Source organism: Pseudorca crassidens, chromosome 2 (assembly GCF_039906515.1).
Source record: "Pseudorca crassidens isolate mPseCra1 chromosome 2, mPseCra1.hap1, whole genome shotgun sequence".
NCBI classification, from domain to species: Eukaryota; Metazoa; Chordata; class Mammalia; order Artiodactyla; family Delphinidae; genus Pseudorca; species Pseudorca crassidens.
In genome coordinates, this window is record NC_090297.1 from 123,490,807 (window position 1) to 123,509,537 (window position 18,731).

At 49.8% G+C, this 18,731-nt stretch overlaps 1 protein-coding gene and 1 long non-coding RNA gene across 3 annotated transcripts in view; one reads left to right on the forward strand and one right to left on the reverse strand.

The window, feature by feature from the left end:
• The window catches only part of RCSD1 (RCSD domain containing 1), a 68,466-nt gene that overhangs the window by 32,468 nt on the left and 17,267 nt on the right, over positions 1 to 18,731 (forward strand). For both annotated transcript variants that reach the window (XM_067728535.1, XM_067728534.1), the window contains 2 exons: positions 15,553 to 15,651; positions 16,807 to 16,896. In XM_067728535.1, coding sequence (XP_067584636.1) covers positions 15,553 to 15,651; positions 16,807 to 16,896 — 189 coding nt within the window. The remainder of the gene's footprint in view (positions 1 to 15,552; positions 15,652 to 16,806; positions 16,897 to 18,731) is intronic.
• On the reverse strand, positions 2,400 to 4,100 carry LOC137211687 (uncharacterized). Its single transcript, XR_010937178.1, has 2 exons — positions 4,022 to 4,100; positions 2,400 to 3,063 (listed from the first exon to the last, which is right to left on the reverse strand). It is a non-coding gene; the product is annotated as an uncharacterized lncRNA (long non-coding RNA).

Sequence of the window (18,731 nt, forward strand, 5' to 3'; positions counted from 1 at the left end):
GCTACTGTGTCCATTCACCCACCGTAGCCCCTGAGGGCCCCTGCTTCCACTTGATAAACTAGCCTGATTAGGCTTGGCCCTACAGGAGCAGCAGCCACCCTCAAGCTCTGGCCATGGGGCTTTCCTTTTATGGTCTTTCATGGTGCAGGGCCCTGGGTGAAAGGCAGGACTCTCCCCTCCTACAGAAGAAGCCAGAGGCAGGCTTCCCTTTGATGGCTCGTCATGCCCCCATTACTCCACCCCACCTCCCCGAAACATTCAACTGAAACCCAGCACATGAACGGCCCTGCTATGAGTGAGGCTACTCGTGGCTGGAGTCCAGAATCTCACTCCAATTAGCCAGTCTGCCCTTTTGCGTGATTCAGAAAATTCCCATTTGTAAATTCCTCTGACATGAAGATGCAAGGCCAACCCACCTGGTCTGCAGACTTGTTCTACAGGATGGGAATGGAAATGACTTGGCGGCAGCAGACCCCTACTGTCCCCCTGCAACTCTTCAGGGCCAACGGGCAACAGCCTGTTATCCCTATAAGGCATGCAAAGGAGCCCACATTCCAACTAATACCTACTGAGTGGTGACCAGTCTCTTAGGTGACAACGATAGCTAAAATGGGAGGCAAAGCTTATTATGTACCAGGCATTAATTATCTCATTTGGGCTTTATAACAATCATATGAGACAATTGCTATTATGAGCCTTATTTTACAAGTGGGGAAACTGAGGCTCAGGGAAGTTAAGTCTTGCCTAAGATCACACATCGAGTAAGAGGCAGGATTTGGATTTGGATCCAAACTGTCCTATCAAACACTATCTCTTAGCATCTTCACAACCCCGTCGGGGGTGTATTAGCCACATTTTACAGATGAGACTCTGAGTAGTTCAGTCAATTGCCTGTGATGCCACAACCCATAAATTAGAGAATGAGATTCAAACCTGAGCTTGTCAAGCGCCAAATTCTGTGCTCTCATCACCATTCTTGCTTCCTGAGTGCTGGTGGCTGCCCTGGGTTGGACAGGAATGGCTGGGTGTGGCCTGCTCCTAGCAGCTGCCAGAGGCTGCCAGCCTCCTGCAGCCACAGCACCTTCTTGCCAACAGCCAACACGGTGGGGCCCATGGGGCTGGCATCCTGGGACTAAGCCGGCTCCCCTACCCCCAGGGCAAATGAACGGAGACCTCATGCAGAGGGAGTGTGCCTCAACCTTTTCTTTTTTAAACTATGGTGAGCACATTTTTTTAATTTAAAAAAATGTTTATCACATTTACGACATAAAATTTACACACAATAAAATTCACCTATTTTTAAACTACAATTTGATGAGTATTGACAGCTGTATATAGTTATGTAACCACCACCATCACAAGATATAGATCACAGTCAAGATATAGAACATTTCTTTCACCTCAAAAGTTCCCTTATACCTTTTGTAGTCAGTCCTCTGCCCCTACCCCTGGTCCCAGGCAATCAGTGAGTTGCTTTCCATCATCATAGCTTTGCCTTTTTAAGAATGTTATGTATATGGAATCATACTGGTAGTTCTTTCATGTCTGACTTCTTTCACTTGGCGTAATGCGTTTGAGATTCCTCCGTGCCATGTGCATATCACTAGTTTGTTCCTCTTCATTGCTGAGTGGTATTCTATGATTTGCATGTAACATAGTATGTTTGTTTATCCACTCACCAGTTGATGGACATTTGGGTTTCTAGATAGGGGCTAGTAATAATAAAACTGCTCTAAAATTTGCATACAAGTCTTTATGTAGACACGTTTTCATTTCTTTTGGGCAAATACCTGAGTGGGATTGTTTGGCCATCATTTGGTTGGTGTTTATGTTTAACTTGATGAGAAGCTACCAAAGTATTTTTCCAAGCGCCTATACCATTTAGCATTTCCTCTAACCATGATGAGCATTCCAGTTGCTCTGCAGGCTCACCAGCGTTTGGTATTGTCGGTTTATTTTATTTTAGCCGTTCTTGTGGGTGTGTAGTGATGTCTCTTTGCAGTCTTAATTTGTGTTTATTGATTAATGTGCTGATTAGCCATTCATATATCTTCTTTGGTGAAGTGTCTGTTCAGATACTCTGCCCTTTTTTTATTGGGTTGTTTGTTTTATTATTATGGAATTTGATGAGCACTTTTTAACCCCAAAATGTGAACTCTCAAATGCTTTGGCTTCTGGAGGCATGTAGCATTGGGGTTCGGAACACAGGCCTTCGTAGACCATCTGAGAGTGGATTCTAGACCTACCATTAGTAGCTGTGCAATCCTGGACCACTTACTTGAGCTCTCTGAGTATCAGTTTTCTCATGAGTAAAATGGAAGTGATTATGAAACCCATGTCACAGAGATGTTGTGAGGACTGGAAAAGATAATCTTAACATAGTACCCGGCACAATAAACTTACAGTAAATTAGCTGCTTTATTATTGTTGAGAAAATACATGACAAAAGGCTACTATTACTAATTCAAAACCAGTTTCTAAAGAGAGCCATTTGAGCAATGGTAGTAAGTATAGATAGAATCACCCAGTAGGGGAATGATGCTGGGCACAGAGGGGACTTGAGCAGCTCATCAGGTCTGGACTCCTGTGGGACTCTTGACCCTAGAGTGCTCCCGGTCAGAGCCTGGAGGAGACACTCCCACTGTGAATCAGCCCCAGGCCCAAAGGGAGCAGCCAGAGGGAAGGACAGGTGGAAAAGAGAGATCAGGCCATCTACAAGCCTCTGCAGGCTGACCGTCAACCCTCCGCCCCACCCTTCCCAGTCAGCTGTTTTGTTCTATAAAGCCCAGTAGACCTTTCAAGTGAAGCAACTTAACTCAGCTTGGTGGTTTTCTTTTCTTCTCTCTCCTTTGGAGGGTGTGGCAAGAGGAGATGGGAAAGATAATTAGTATAACTGCTTCAGGAACCTTTTGGCCCCATCCCAGTGAGTCAGCTTCTAAGGCAGGTAGAGCCTGTCCTGTGCTTTGCATGGGGCCTCTTTGATATACTGGAGATTATGGGCTCCTGCCTGGAGCTTCGGGGGAAGCAAGGTAGGGAAGGACAGCTTTTGGCGTCTGAGAACAGCTGCAGAAACAGACCAGAGATGTGGATTTCAGATCCTGGGCAGACACCATTCCACACCATTCTACCCTGATAGGGAACCCATGCCTCCCTGTGCCTCCGTGCCTCCTTGATGAAATGTGTCTGAAAGTCAGCAGCTAACAGAAAGATTCAACCATTCTAGATAAAGAAATAGACACATTTAAAGTATTTTTTAGATAGGTCATGTTTTAGGATAGATTGGGTTATTAAAACTAGAGAAAACAGATATACCCAGGGATGGGACTATGAAATTATAATGCATTTCTTAGCTCCAAGTGGAGTCTGGAGGCTCAGACTGTTAGGTATGGGATTCATCAGAGAAGATCTCATTCTTTGCCCTCTAGTTATATTCCAGTGACCTTGGACTAACTATTCAAGCCTGGTATGCCTAGAGCCAACCCTGGCTGACACTTTGTTTCCATTTTTACTTCAAGGCTCTGATCTATGTTTATCAAGCCCTCACAATGTCAGCCCATTGGTGTTGGTTTACTGAGGCAGCATTCATTTATTCATTCATTCATTTACCAGCATTTGAGCACTTAATATGGTAATGGGTTAGGGGATGGTGCTAACAGTGGAAAGAAATAAGCTTGCAAAACCCTGGGTATTTGATAAGCTCCCTGAGTTCCCGGCCACATTCATTGGCCTTCTTTTATTTCCTCAAACCCCTCCTGCTCTTCTCACTTCCAGGCCTTTGTGTAACTCTACTTGGAAGGCCCTTGGCTACCCCCGCTCCCTTCCCTACCACACACACTTTGCTTGGAACCCTTCTACTTATCTTTCACATCTCAGTTTAAACGGCACATCTTTGGGTCGGGTCCCCCTGTCACTTGCTTTCCTAGTCCTTTCCCTCTGCAACATTTATCGCCCGAATAAACAGTAAACTGGGTAAAAATAATGATGGTTGTTGAACAGTTACCCTCACTAGACTATAACTTACATTATGAAAAGAGTCTGTATCATCTTGTTCGTAGCTATATCCTCGTGCAGGACCTGGAGTACAGGAAGAATGAATGAATGAATGAATCCAAATATGGTAAAAGAAAAAGGAGCAGAGGACCCAGCACCACACCCTGACAGGGAGACCCAACCCACAGAGCATCCCAAGGGGCTTCCTGCTAAGAGTCCAGCTCCAGACTGCAAGGGAGGAGGGGAGGGAGTAAAGAGCAGCCGCTGTAACAGGAGAGGCTGCAGCTGACTGGGAGGCAGGCCCTGGTCCTTGGGCGACTTGTTCTAATCTTAGAAGGTATGCCTGGGCTTTCTGCTGTGGCATGAAGGGCAAATGTCCCAGACCTCAGGACACACTCATTATCACTCCTGCTTGGGAAGTAGAAATGGCCCCCAGGGAAGGATATTCTTGGGGGGGGGGCTCTGGCTGCAGCAAACCCCAGGAGTCGGAGGGGCTCGCGGTGAAATCAGGTTTATTACAGGACTAACCAGCACAAGAGAGCACGTGACAGGAGTCTCTGGACTCTCTCTGAACAGCCAACAGATTGTAGATTCACTTGTTGGCCTAGGTGAGTGAATCCCTCTGCATCCCCTATGCTAACTATGCAGAAGCATTTCTTCCACACTCTTCCCCTTTCCCCTAAAAAGAACAAAAAGAAGAAAAAAAAAACCAAAACTAACTGCTCTGAGGCTGCCAGACTGAATTTGGGACTGAATCAGGGTTGAATTTGATCCTGCCCCCCTGCACGTCCACTGGTGGGAGGAGGGAGAAGAGGAAGATGGCTGTGCGTGCGCCCCCTGGACCGCGAGGTCGCTGCTTCTGCCTCCTCATCCCAGCACCGTCTCCATCTCCTTCCCAGCCTCCACTCACCCTGCCTGTCTTCAGACTCGGCCATCACCTTGTAACAGGAGCCAAGTTTCAAACCCAGCTTCATCTGACTCCAGAAATCCCAAGCAGGTCTTTCAAGGGTCTGTCCTGGACCCTCTGCTCTGTTCACTCACCCCTTCTGGGCATCTTTCCCTTCTCTTGCCACCTCTTGCCTCTATCGTCCCAGCCATGCTCTCCCCGGGGCTTGCCATCTCTGTGGATGGCACCCTGTCCACCCAGCAGACAGAGCCAGAAACCTGGGCAGTGTCTTGGCCCCTCCCTGCACCTACCTGGTCAGTCAATCCTTCTCCTAAGTTTCTTTATTTATTTATGGCTGCGTTGGGTCTTCGTTGCTGCGCGGGCTTTCTCCAGTTGCGGCGAGCAGGGGCTGCTCTTCGTCGCGGTGCTCGGGCTTCTCACTTGCGGTGGCTTCTCTTGTTGCAGACTCACAGACTCCAGAGATCTACAGAGTGTTGGCTCCGACCCTATGTCTAAGCCATCCTTAAGATAGTTACTAATTCCCAGATGGACTTATCTGCTCATGGTCACCCTTGGTCCCAGTTTTCTGCCTCTACTGAATCCTTGTTCTCCATTCTCCTATAAGCCTAGTAGACCTAAACACCCTGTGAATACCTGGCATGTGTAGGGCTCATTAATATCTACTGAATGGTTGAATCAATAACCTCTTCTTGCTGAAGGCATTCCTTTACCAGTGGTGGGCCATAGACGCTTTTGAGTCTCACAGTACCCCTTTCAAAAGCACCCACAAATAAAAAGCTGCTGCTTTCAGTAGAACTTCCACTGAAGGTTTGCAGATTGCAGGAAGTGATCATAATGATACGACACAGCTAACAATTGTAAATCAGTGACCAGAGATTCCTGTTCATCAAAACCCTTTTGGTCACCCCATCATCAGGGGTTTCTTTCATAGTGGCCATTTCCCCCACAAGTGGCTGACCCTGTCCACTCCTCAGGGTCTCAGCTGCCCCGTCCCCTCCTGTTGTCCTCTACAGTCTTCTTCCCAGCTCCCTTGGCAGATCCAGACCCAACAGGAGGCTCCACTCAGTGAAAGGACTTTTGGGGGCCAGGATCCACCCTCCGTAGGAGGCAGTAGAAGGGACTCGCCTGGCAGTCCAGTGGTTAAGACTCCATAGGAGGCAGTGGGTTGTCAATTTGCTCATTTTTTTACCTTTCATGACAACAGCAGTGGCCTCTGAACTGGTCTCCCCACCCCCACTGCCGCCAAAGGGACCATCAAAATAAATCCAGTGGTTTTACTCTTTTGCTAAAATCCCTCCAATGACTTTGCATGGCCCTAAGAACAGGGTCCCAGCTTAGAGGGCCCTGCCTGCTCTGGCCTCTGTTTCCTCTGCAGCCTCATCTTGCCCCTCATACCGCACACCCTGTACCAGGCTTCGGGACTTCTAGTAGTTCCCTGGGATGCCCCTGGCCTTGCAACCTTCACATGCAGCTAGCTCCCTCAGCGGGAGAGTGACCAACTCTGCCCACGCTTCAAGCTTGGCCAGGTTGGTGGTTCCTCCTGGAAGCCCTCCTGGATGCCTCTGGCCAGGTTGGGTGCCCCTGCTGTGCTTTTCGCCCTGTCCTTCTCCAGTCACAGCATCCTGAACTCAATGTCACCTCCCTCTGCTTCTCCTCGGGGAGGCCTCCTTTGACACGGCACCTAGCAGTAATCACGTACTACAGGTGCACTTGCTTATTTGTTCACAGCCTGTCTGTCCCCTGGAACCTGAGCTCCAGTGAGAGTGGGGACTCTCTCTGCTTTAGCGCTACATCCCCAGAGCTCAGAGCCCTTAGTGGGTGCTCAGCAGTACTTGCTGACTGCTTTAGTTTCCTATGGCCAGTGCAACAAAGGACCACAAACTTTGCAGCTGAAATAACATAAATTTATTATCTTACAGTTCCGGAGGTCAGAAGTGCAAAACAGATCTCACTGCGACTAAAATCAAGGTGTTAGCAGGGCTGCCTTTCTTCTAGAGGCTCAGGGGTAGAGACTGCTTCCTTGCCTTTTCCAGCTTCTAGAGGCTGCCTGCATTCTGCCTCTTGGCCTCTTTCTCCATCTGCAAAGCCAGCGATAGTGGGTCAAGTCTTTCTCACATCCCGTCACTCTGACGCTGACCCCTTTGCCATCCTCTCCCACTTTGAAGAAACTGTTGGATTGCATGGGGCCCACTTAGATAATCCAGCATAACCTAACATATCTACAGGTTCCAGGATTCGGATGTGGACATCTTTGGGGGCTATCATTCTGCCTTCCACACTGGCTGACCCATCATACTTTAAATACTTGCTTAATTGCCCCTGTTCCCCAGTAGGCCATAAACTCAGGGGTGCAGACAGTATCCATCCTACCCATCTCTGTGTACCTCTCCTCCAGTGTGCTGTCATTCACTGTGTCCTTAGAGCCTCACAGCTATCCCAGGAGGAAGGCGAGGCAGGTGCTGTTCCCATTGTACCAATGAGGAAGCTGAGGCTTCACTAGCTCATGTGACTTGACCAAGGTGGCATGAGAAAGGGCTCCCAGTCCATGCTCAGGACTTAGCCAGCGTCCTTACTGGCAAGCCTCCGAGAGTTCCCTGAATTAGGTGGCAGGAGAGCATATAAAATAATAGCAATAACCATAATCAGACGAAGAAGGAGGAAGAGAGATGGAAGGGTAGAGGAGAAGGAAGAAGGGTCACGACCCTAAAAGCCATAAAATTAAACTTAGCTTTATTATTATTATTATTTTTGGTTTTTTGCAGTACAAGGGCCTCTCACCATCGCGGCCTCTCCTGTTGCGGAGCACAGGCTCCAGACGCGCATGCTCCGCGGCCATGGCTCACGGGCCCAGCCGCTCCGCGGCATGTGGGATCTTCCCAGACCGGGGCACGAACCCGTGTCCCCCGCATCGGCAGGCGGACTCCCAACCACTGCGCCACCAGGGAAGCCCTATTAATTTTTTGATTGCTAGTTAGTACGCATATCAGTTTCTCTGGGCTGGTTTGAGAGCTCAGGAATGGAATGTCTGTTAAGTGCCTGTTAAGTGTAGCCCACCAATGGCTGACCCGTGACGGCCCACTCCTGGACTAAGCGTGGCAGGAAGCAGCAGGGAGCACAACCTAGCCAGCTGGGGCTGCCTCTGGGAGACCTGTGCCCCAGAGAGAATGGAAGAGCAAGGGTAGACTAGATGAGACGCTGGGCATCCCTTGGTGTATTCTCCCCATTTTACAAATAGAAACTGAGGCACAAACAAGTTAGGCAACTTGTCCAAGGCCACAGAACGAGTATATGCAGAGCCTGGCTTTGAACCCAGGCAGTCTGGCTCGAAGCCTGAGCTCTGTGCTCTCCTGCCCCAAATACAGCACCATAACCCCATCATCTGTGCACTATGCCTGGCACAGACAGGCCTGATTCTGAATCTTGTGGGGACTCTGGGGATATTGGCTACCTCCTGCTGTCCATGGGAGAAGGGTGGTGCAGCCTCCAGACTACAGGGGACATGTTGCGATTTGGGTTGGGGCAAAGGCTGATGGATGTTAATAATCTCATTTACCAACGAGAATCCTGAGGCTCAGAAAGGTCCACCCCAATTATATGTCAGAGCCAAGACTGAAACCCAGATCTGATTCTGAATTAGCTGTTCTTTCTACTCCTGTCACATGGTCCCTGTGCATCCGCAACCCCATCAGACTCAAATTTTTATCCTTACGCTTATACAACAGTTAACAGGTTTCACAGAGAAATTTCACATACGTTATCGCTGAGATTTCATTGATAAGGTCCTACACTATCATGACATTCAGAATGAACATCTCCCTCCCATTTCTCTGTTGTCCCTGCTGTTACCTGGGAATGTACCTGGACACTAACCCCGCTGACCCCACCTGGCTGGCCAGCCAAGCATCTGAGGCTGTGGGCTACCCTGCTTCTAAAACCACTGAAGCTGTCAGGCCGGTGTCCGGTGACTGAGGGCTGCTGAACCCTGTCCAGGCCACTGGGCTGCAGCACCACATCCTGGGAGGAAGTGGGAAGCATTGGAGGTCCCACGGAGGGACACTCTACCTGGGGCATGGCCCGTGGATCCTTTGTGTTAGCAGAGCATCCTACCTGGGTTTTTCCCTGGGAGAGAATTGCAGAGGCCAAGGACCTGCCATTTTCAGATTCTTAAAACCGACAAGTGGGTAGGTAGGGGATATTTGGGACTCTTTTGGTCTTATGTGAAAGAGTCGATCAGCGTTCACGTGTACCTGTTTCTCTTCTGCCTTGTCTAGTTGTCGTTCTTCTTTTTCACCTCCTCTCCACGCCACCACCACCACTCCCCCAATCACCCAGTGCATTCTGCAGTGTCTACAAATGCTCAAGAAGTGATGACTACATGACCCAACAGCATATATGGAGGACACGAGGTTTCTTCCTTCCCGTGACATTCCAGGGTTTTATCCTCTATCATCTAAGCCAAAGAACTCTTCTGGCCTTGACCCATCCTGTTGGCAATCTGCACCAAAATGTCTGTAAGCCTCCCACTGGGATAACAGGAAAGGTCCCCTCCTTTGTGAGTGAAAGGCAGCTCAGTGCTAATAAGGAGACACAGCTAATATAAGGAGTTCAGTCTTTGGACCTCTCCCCTTCCCTGTTCTATATTTCCTGGTTTTATACTGTCCTGTGACTTCAAATACTATCTCTATCTAGTGACTCTCAAAGTTTTGTTTCCAGCCTGGACACCTCCCCTGAACTCAAGACTTGGGTATATATTCAACTCCCTCCACTGCGTCTCAACGTGGATGTCTAATAGACATTTTAAGCTTTCATGACCGAGAAAGAAAGAGCTGTTCACTCCCCATATACCCTCACCCACATCTCTCTCTCCAACAAGCCTTCCCTGACCCAGGAAAAAATACCCCCATGCATCCTGTTGTCCACGTCAAACATCTGGGAGTCATCCTTGATTGCCCGATTTCCCTTACTTCCCACAGTAAGGGAAGTAATTACTTCAGTGCATCAGTAATTCCTACGTCCTACGTCCTAATTCCTAAGCTGTCCTACGTCCAGATCCACCCCCTCTCACCATCTGCTGCTACAAGCCTGGTCCGCTCCACCATCGCTACTCAGCTGGAGCACTGCCAGAACCTTCCTCCTGGTCCCCTCTGCTTCCACTCTCATCCATCCTCCACAGACAGCCTTTTGATGTGTAACTCAGGTCACGTCCCTCCTCGAAACCCTCCAAATGAATAAAATACAAACTGCTGATTTTCCCCTTCCAGAACGAGTGTTGTTCATTTCACTTTCTGAAATAAAATAAAAAACCTAAAGAGAAAGGTTCCCATGGTCCTCGGGGCCTCACGCAGTGGGCCCCAGACTGCCTCTCATCCTTTGTCTCTCCTCCTGTCTCCTGGTTGCAACAGGTCCTTGCCACACCTCTCTTTTTCCCTGTCCCTCAGCCTTTGTTCCTCTCTGTGCTTTCTGCTCAGAACAGTTTTCTTCCCATCTTTTCCCCAGCTGGAATTCAACTCACATGACTCAGAGATGTCTGCCCATACCCCCATAGATAAAGTGCCCTATTTCCTCTTTTTCTTGGCATTTAACACGTTATCTTACTTATCTGCCTCTCTGTTTACTCTTTGCTACCCTTGCTGGAGTAGCAACTCCTTAAGGGCAAGAACCCTGTCTTGTTCACTGCTTTACCGCAGGGCCTAGGACAATAATGTTTACTGATGAGAGACTGACTAAGATGACTCTTGCAGTGAAAGTCTAGAGTTAATATAGCATGTCCCTGTGGAAAGACATCTTCAGATAACGCTGGTGCTGTACTTACTAACTTGAAGAGTGAGTTAGCAACTCTGGGCCATTTTCTGTTCGAGAAGAGGTATTGTGAGAGGGGTAGAAAATGTATCAAGTGCTGTAAGGACAGTGCCTCCCTGATAGCTGCTCTAAGTAGGTAGGTAAGTCAAACGGGCTAACCTGGTTCCTAGTCCATTGTCCTTTCCATCGTCCCCGCGTGGTAATGGTTAAACATTGGGGTGAATTGAAGAGTTAAGGGTAAGGTAAGTGTAAAGGAAGACCCTGGAATCATTGTGGCAACCCAAAGAGGCTGTCTGTTGTTCCTTTTCAAATGATGGTTTAAGTATGGTTATATTGGAAGGGGGTAAGTGGTCTTAAAATCCACTACAGTTCTAGGGGCTTCCCTGGTGGCGCAGTGGTTGAGAGTCCGCCTGCCGATGCAGGGGACACAGGTTCGTGCCCTGGTCCGGGAGGATCCCACATGCCGCGGAGCGGCTGGGCCCGTGAGCCATGGCCGCTGAGCCTGCGTGTCCGGAGCCTGTGTTCCGCAGTGGGAGAGGCCACAACAGTGAGAGGCCCGCGTATCGCAAAAAAAAAAAAAAAAAAAAAAAAATCCACTACAGTTCTAGAAGAGCAAAGAAGCAAGCGTACCTTATACTTTGAGGCTCTGGCTTGTCTGGCCTGTTTCTGGTGAGCGAGATAATCTTCCTTTTAGCTAAGAGCAGGGGTTCCTCAGCCCCCAGGCAGAGCCCTCTCACTGCTTCTCCCCCAAGCTGTAGATGAGGAAGCCTCCCCTGGTGCCTTGTTTCCCTAACCCGTGGCCCTGAGACTGGTAGATACTTAGACCTTGGACCAAGGAGGAGGATGGAGAAACAGGGGCAGAGCCAGGGAGGTACGTAGAGCCCGATTTAGGCCTGTACACAAAGGTTCCACTATGTGGATGGTCAGCGGTCCCCAAATTGTATTTACTCAGCATGGCAACAGTGAGGGGGAAGTTCCATGCTGTCCAGACACAGGGGTTCCTCAGTTCTCAGAAGAAAGTCCCATAGAAACAGAAAATAAACACCAGAGGTGATTTTCTTCTGGCCTCGGCACTCACAGGAACCACAGGAGTGGTTTCCAAGCTTGCTGGCAGAGCCAGGCTGGAACGGTGGCAGTGAGGGCTTGGTAAGCAAGATCTGGGCCAGGAAGATGGAATGGGGTCAGGGGGACTGCAATCTGTAAAGACGAGGGTCAACTAAAGCAGGACGCAAAGGGGGATGAGTTCAGAAAACAGATTTAAGATGTGGAAACTGGCCCCAAGAAGAAAGGACCAGCTGAGGTCAAAACTGACCAAGACCTGGAATGTGGATGCAGGCGAGAGAGGGGTGAGCTTAGGGTATCAGTGACTCTGGGAGCAGGTGCCCAGGCCCTGACATCACAACTGGGTTGGATGGGGGGAGGGGAAAGAAAGCACCCTTCGAGGAGGACTTTCTGTGTTCCCGGCTCTATGTTCAACACTTAATGGACATCTTTGGAACAAAGAAAGAACTCTAAGTCCCAGAGAGGCTGGGGTGGGGGGTGAGTTCCCAGGAAATCTGGGGACTAGGCAGGGACATTGAAGTCATTCTCAGATCTAAGAACAATCAAGGTGGGAGCAAGACCTTCCCAAACCAGCCTCAGGGCTGAGACAGAGAGAGAGAGAGAGAGAACACCTGCAGGCGAGCTGGAAGGAGACTCTCACCTGCCTGGGGCCAAGGCGGTGTGATGTTGAACCACTGGAGGAGGTCACTAGTGGTACCTGCTAGACTTGCAAGGCAGAAATCCAGGCAAAGCCTCAAACAGGCTGAGCCACGGTGCCTGTCCACGCCCAAAGCCATGCTTCTTCTGCTGTACCTGCATAACCCAGCGGCTTATAATAGTTTCACTATATATATATCGCTTTACAGTTGTCAAAGCACCTTCACAAATTAGGCTACTTAACTGATGTCCATTGCTGGATTATCAGGCGGTGGGAGTCAAGTGTTTCACAGATTATTCTGCCTGGCTTCTCCTGTGTGACTCTGGCTAAGCTACTTGCCCTCTCTGGGCTTCGATGTGCCCAACTGAGAGGAGGCAACAATCAGTCATTCTTCTACAACATAGGATGAGAAGCATCTGGAGAGGTGCTGGTAGTGAGTGGATTTGCCAGGCTTCAGGAAGCTCTGGAGTCCATAGACATTCTAAAGAAAACCCATTCACTGGGCTCCAGGAAAACAAATTCAGACGTATTATAATCTTTCCTTCGACCCAGCTTTTAAGCTCTAAATGCTTCCAGAAGCCTTATCGTTGTCTTGCCCCTCCCCAAGCCTGGTTTTGAGACAGGGAAGTTAGGGAGGAGTTTCTGATTCCTGTACGGCTCTATTTTTATCTGGAATGTATCTTCCTGCACCGGCAGTGATTGGCGCCTTCGGGGCCGAGGGTAAAGTGCACTGTCAGCAGGACACAAGCAGTATATAGCAACGGACAGAGAGACTGAGCTGTTATGGGGGCGGGAAGTTAGACAGATGGACAGACTGATGGGCCCAGCATGTTTGCCAAGAGCAGCTCAATTAATTAATCACAAGGACAAGATGTTCGCCTCTGAACACGCCCTGCGTGACACATGTAGGGCACTAATCAGAGCGGGCAGTGGGTTCCCCGCTCGCGCCAGCGCTGTCGGGGACTCTGGCATCTTGAAGAGAGGTGCATCCTTTTACATCTTTATGTGAAATCAGCATCTGATGTTTAGGCTGGAATGAGAATAAACTTGACTTACAGCAGGAAACAGTAAAGAGGGACCTGTCTTTTCCTCCAGAGCAGCCTGTTCGCAGATCTGAAGGTCCGTGGCCACTGCAGTTCTTTCCTATCTCTAAGCAAAGCCCCCTTCACAAAGCTTGGCCCCCACGTAACTTCACCCGAGGCGGTGGGAGGCGGCCGTGTGTGCCTCCCCTGCTCCAGGGGCAGCATCACCGTGTGACCAGCGACATTTCCTTTGGAGGGAGCACCCAAGTAAGAAAGCTTGGAGACACTTCTAGCGCAAAAAGGAGGGCCTAGGAAGTGTATGTGAGTGTGTGTGAGAGTGTGTGTGTGTGTGTGTGTGAGAGAAAGAGAGAGTGTGTGTGAGAGAGAGAGAGTGTGGGGGGGGGTGTACAGGGATGCAAACTTGCAGCTGGAGCGGAGCATGCTTGGTGTTTGTAGGCCATGAGCCCCGTGGAAAGACAGAAATGGACTTTCTCGAGCAAACTGCTACCCAGATCCTCCCAGTTTCAGGCTAGACGTGGGCAGAGGGAGTTTGCAGTCTGTGTACGAAATGCCATCGTCATGGTCACCAAAAACCAAAGCTGAATGTCTCTGAGACTGGACATTTAAAAAACATTATTAAAACTGTGTGGTTCCCTAGGCCGCATGTAACAAGGCAGAAGTGAGGGGGCCGTTTCCAGTGCTTACTGACTCACCGTATGAGTCTTGGTGACAAATGGCACATGGGAGTGAACAGTGGCCAGGGTGCATCTTGGCCTCTTCAGGGGGCCTAGAGGCACCTTGGGGGAGGGAAGGCCACAGGAAACCAACGGTTGCATTGGGGGTAGAGCAGGGGCATGGTAACCAGCTGGTCACCAGTTTGCAGAAAGCTCACAGCAAAAACGAACAGAACAGTAAAAGGGGTGAGTCTCAATGAGGACACTGTAGAGAACAGTAATGCAATATGCAAATCCCTGGAACTGAAGTCATTGCAGTGTTCTTGGAAGGAAGGACCCCGTTACCCGTAGTAATAATAACCCTTCTATAGCTCTTCTTATGTCCTAGGCCTTGTCCTCACACTTTAGATGTATAGTCAGTCATTTAATCCACAGAACAACCTTGTGAGTGATGTGCTACTGTTATCCCTGTCAAGGTACAGAAAGGTAAAATCATTTGCCCAAGGTCACTGAGCTAGGGAGATGGAGCGACTCAGCGGTCGAATCCAGATAGTCTGGTTCTCATCGCCGTGCTACTTGACTCTCATGTTATTTGAATATTTTCTGAACATTTCTATGCCCAAGGCACTCAATTAAGTAGGGGAAACAAGACACAAAAATACTTGTCAAAAGTTCAATCAAGGTGCTTCCCTGGTGGCACAGTGGTTAAGAATCCACCTGCCAATGCAGGGGACACGGGTTCGAGCCCTGGTCTGGGACGATCCCACATGCTGTGGAGCAACTAAGCCCGTGCGCCGCAACTACTTAGCCTGCGCTCTAGAGTGACAACTACAGAGCCCGCGTGCCCTAGAGCCCGTGCTCTGCAACAAGAGAAGCCCGCACACGACAACGAAGAGTAGCCCCCGCTCTCCGCAACTAGAGAAAGCCCGTGTGCAGCAACGAAGACCCGATGCAGCCAAAATAAATAAATAAATAAAAGTTCAATCAAAGACGTTTTCTCCTCCCATTAGATACACTTACAGGCCTCTCTCTCCAGTGCATTTTGCCAGCCTACAGTTTTCGAAGCCTCATGTGACCACGGGAAGATGCTGTCCCTGATAGAGCCCTCTCCGGACTGGGTCTCCATGGGATGAGGAACCCAGCCTTGTCCTGCCTCCCAGATCCCTGGGTGCCCTAACCTCCACCCCCAGGGCAACACCAAGTTTTATTCCTTTCCAGATCCCCAGAGCCACACCCAGGGCCAAGGACACTATAAACATTCACTAAATGCAGTTGACTGAACGGGTTTTTTACATCTTTGAATGCAGGAGCCAATTGCAAAACGCTGTGAAAAGACCTCACTGTGGCAGCATCCCTGCTTGTGGCCACATAGCAAGCACCTTGTGTGGCACCCGGTGCTGATGCTCAGCAGTGCCAAGTGCATATTTGCTGGTTCACTTTGGCTTCCCTTTGGTTTGCCAGGAAAGGCCGGCAGAGACCAACGCCAGTGTGGACGACTCAGCGCCCCCCTCGGTGGCCCAGCTGGCCGGGCGATTCAGGGAGCAGGCGGCCGCTGCAAAGGTGAGTCAGGAGGCTTCAGAGCCCCTCTCCTGGGATGGGGCTGGAGGAAGGGGAAGTCTGGGTCAGGCCCAGAGGAGAGGGAGGGAGGAGGCTTGGTAATTACCAAATTAGGAAGAGAAGCCAGAGAGGGGTCTCTCTGAATGTGAGGAATGTCGCCATGCTGCTGGGCCTGGGCAGGACCGTTCCCCACCAGAGTGAGGCTTCCCCTGCGGCCAGGAGGGCTGAGAGCTGAAAGCCCTGCTGTTAGAGACGGGGGGTCTGAACCCGGGGCTTGTCCACCCCAGTCGTCCACTGATAGAGACTTAGCTCTTGCACAGCTGTGCCAGGCCTGGACTGCTTCAGAATAAAGAAGTCCCCACACCAGGCTCCTCCCTGGAGCTTAGGAAGCTTAGGAATCCGGAACAAGGGTGGATTCCAGAAGGAGAATTGGGAAGAAAGAGAGGACAGAAACGGAAGCACCTTCAGGTAGGAAGCCAGGGATCAGGAAGGAAAGGGATCCGGTGACCAGTGGATTCTAGAATCCTGCTGGAGAGGTCAGTGTCAAATGGGGTATTGCAGCATTGGAGAGATTTGGGCTAGATTTTCTTGAGTCCTACAGTGTGAGGAGCTCCTTAGAAGTGAAATGAGGGAAGGGAACCCCAGTGTGTGGGGAGGTTTATCATGGCCCCTTGGGACAAACGAGAGTGTAATTGTCATGCTTTTTTAGTGCGTTGTTTTGCGTTTTTATTCTCCCATCTGAAAAATCGGTCCATAATTTCAGACACGATAAGAATGTCATAAAGGGTGAAGGAGATAGTATCGATCAAAGGTGCTGACAGTGCTTAGAAGCTGGGTGTGGGTGTCATTGTGAGATGTTGCTTCAGGCTGGCCAGTGAATCACAAGTAAAAGAGGGTGCTCCAGCAGGAAAGGACTGGGAGAGTCTGAAAAGGACTAGAGAGCCTGAAAGTCAAAACGGGTAGACAGTTCATTAGAATGAATTTATAAAGTTAACGGGCAGTCGCAAAGACATGCAATCCCTCCCTTCATTCTTTTCTCCACCAGACATCCCTAAACATTCCTAAAACCAGTTTCTACTTCCTTCCTCTTCCTCCCTGTTGCCTGATTAGCTCTCTCTCTTTTTCTCTCTGTGTGTCTGTCTGTCGCCCTCCCTCTAGACACCAGCCAGTAAGCCAACAAGAAGGAAACCGCCCTGCTCCCTCTCTCTGTTCCCCCCCAGGGTAGAGCTGGGCCAGAATGGTGAAGAGGTAAGTGCTTCTGCTGCTGGGGGCTCAGAGGATGCTGGTTATGGATTTTCTTTCTCCTTTTTATAGGAAGAGGCACGCAATTCGCACTTTTAGACTTGAAACCTGTGCAGGGAATTTCTCCGTTTCAGATTCAGGGGTGAATGTCCTTAACACTTCCCGAATCCTTTACTTTGAAAACGAGGTCCCTTCCTACCCCCTGTCACTGAGCCTCCCTTATGGTTTTCAAGGACAGGAGCACTATTTTTCAAGCCTGAGCATTTCCGCCAAGAGAATGGGTCCATGGAGTATTTTACCACACCAGATTCAGGAATCATGAAAGTCATGTTTGACTCCCAGGTCTGACTGATACGATCTTCCAAGTGCGCAAAGCATCTGGAAAGAGGGCCGCACTCACGTAAAGCAGAACTGCAGTGTGAGAGAGACGTGGGTTTCTGTGGTATCTTGAAAAGGCTGGCTATTGTTCTGGATCACTGAAAGAGAACCAGAGCACACAGGAGGCCTCATTGCCCTCAGATATTAATAACCAATGTTACCAACATAATAAAGGCTCTGGTATCATAGATCATAGCCACCAATGGATTCCCGGCCTGCATGTTCACCTACCCTTATTTATCTAATTGTAGCTGTAAGAGCAATTTGTCCACACCCTCCCAGGACCCCAGGAAGCTTCACTGTGGTCGTGGTCCCCGCCAGAAATGGATTAGCATGTTCTCTTGTCCAGCCTGGGAGGCCAACCCCAAAATGGAGCAAGCAAGCCCAAGACAGTCCAATTCCCAGATGCCAACTGTGATACCTCTTTCCCCCGCTTCCTTTTTGGGGGCCAGCATCCTGACGACAGACACTGGATAGTCATGTGGGCTTGGGCAAGGCCCTTGGTGTCTACATTTTCTCATTTATAAAGTGAAACATTTGGAGTCAGTCAACGGTTTTCAAACCTTTTTGTCAACCCAAGGCATATGAGCAGAAGTCCATCAGATAAAGCAGAAACTCAGAGCCGCTCTCAACCAAGTGGGAAGGGGGTGGGGCCCCGCATATGCTCTGAGAATACTCCCCCCCAAAACTGGACAGGGGTCTTCTGGGATGAGAACGCCCCAAGAAGCCCAGTTTAAAAAACACTACGTCTTTCTTGGGGTCTCCTCAGGTGCTGATATCATGATTCTGACCCCATCTTCGTGGGGTCATCAGCCAGCATTCCGGTCAAAGCCATACCAACAACTTCTCTTTACTGAGAGTGAACTTCTCCTGTGACCTTCACCCTGAGGGCTTGGAGTCTGTGTCAGGCAATAGGCTGAGGCCGTGGCCACTAGGTGCCTACCGTGAGGCTGCCCCCTGATGACCTGGACTCAGCCCCAGAGAAGTCACTGCACTGCTCCTGCTTCCTTTTTTGTAAAATGGGACAAGAACACTAACCAGACATGATGGGGGCCGGATGGGGACTTTTATCCCCTGGATAAAAGTGGAGGGAGTTCAGTGGCTCTGGGAGAAATACGTTTACATGTTCCATCCCATGGGGCACCACCAGCAGCTAAATGGCATGTAATAGCCAAGGGCTGGATGAATGGGAGGGTGGATTTAAGAGGGAAGGTCCCACGTGGAGTGACAGGCTGCTTGCACGTGAGAAGGACGTTGCTTCCAGAGATCAGTGACTTTTTGTCACGAGCTTGAAATTCACATAAAAATAAAACGAGCAGCCAGCTCTGTCTGGCTGGGTTAGAAAATTGTGGATGCTGCTGCCACAGTTCTCCTTCCGGACTCCCACGGCACGGCCTGCAGGAGCCCTAGTGCCGGGAGCCTTGGGGGCCTGGGAAGGCCCCAGTCAGGCTACCCCTCGGTTC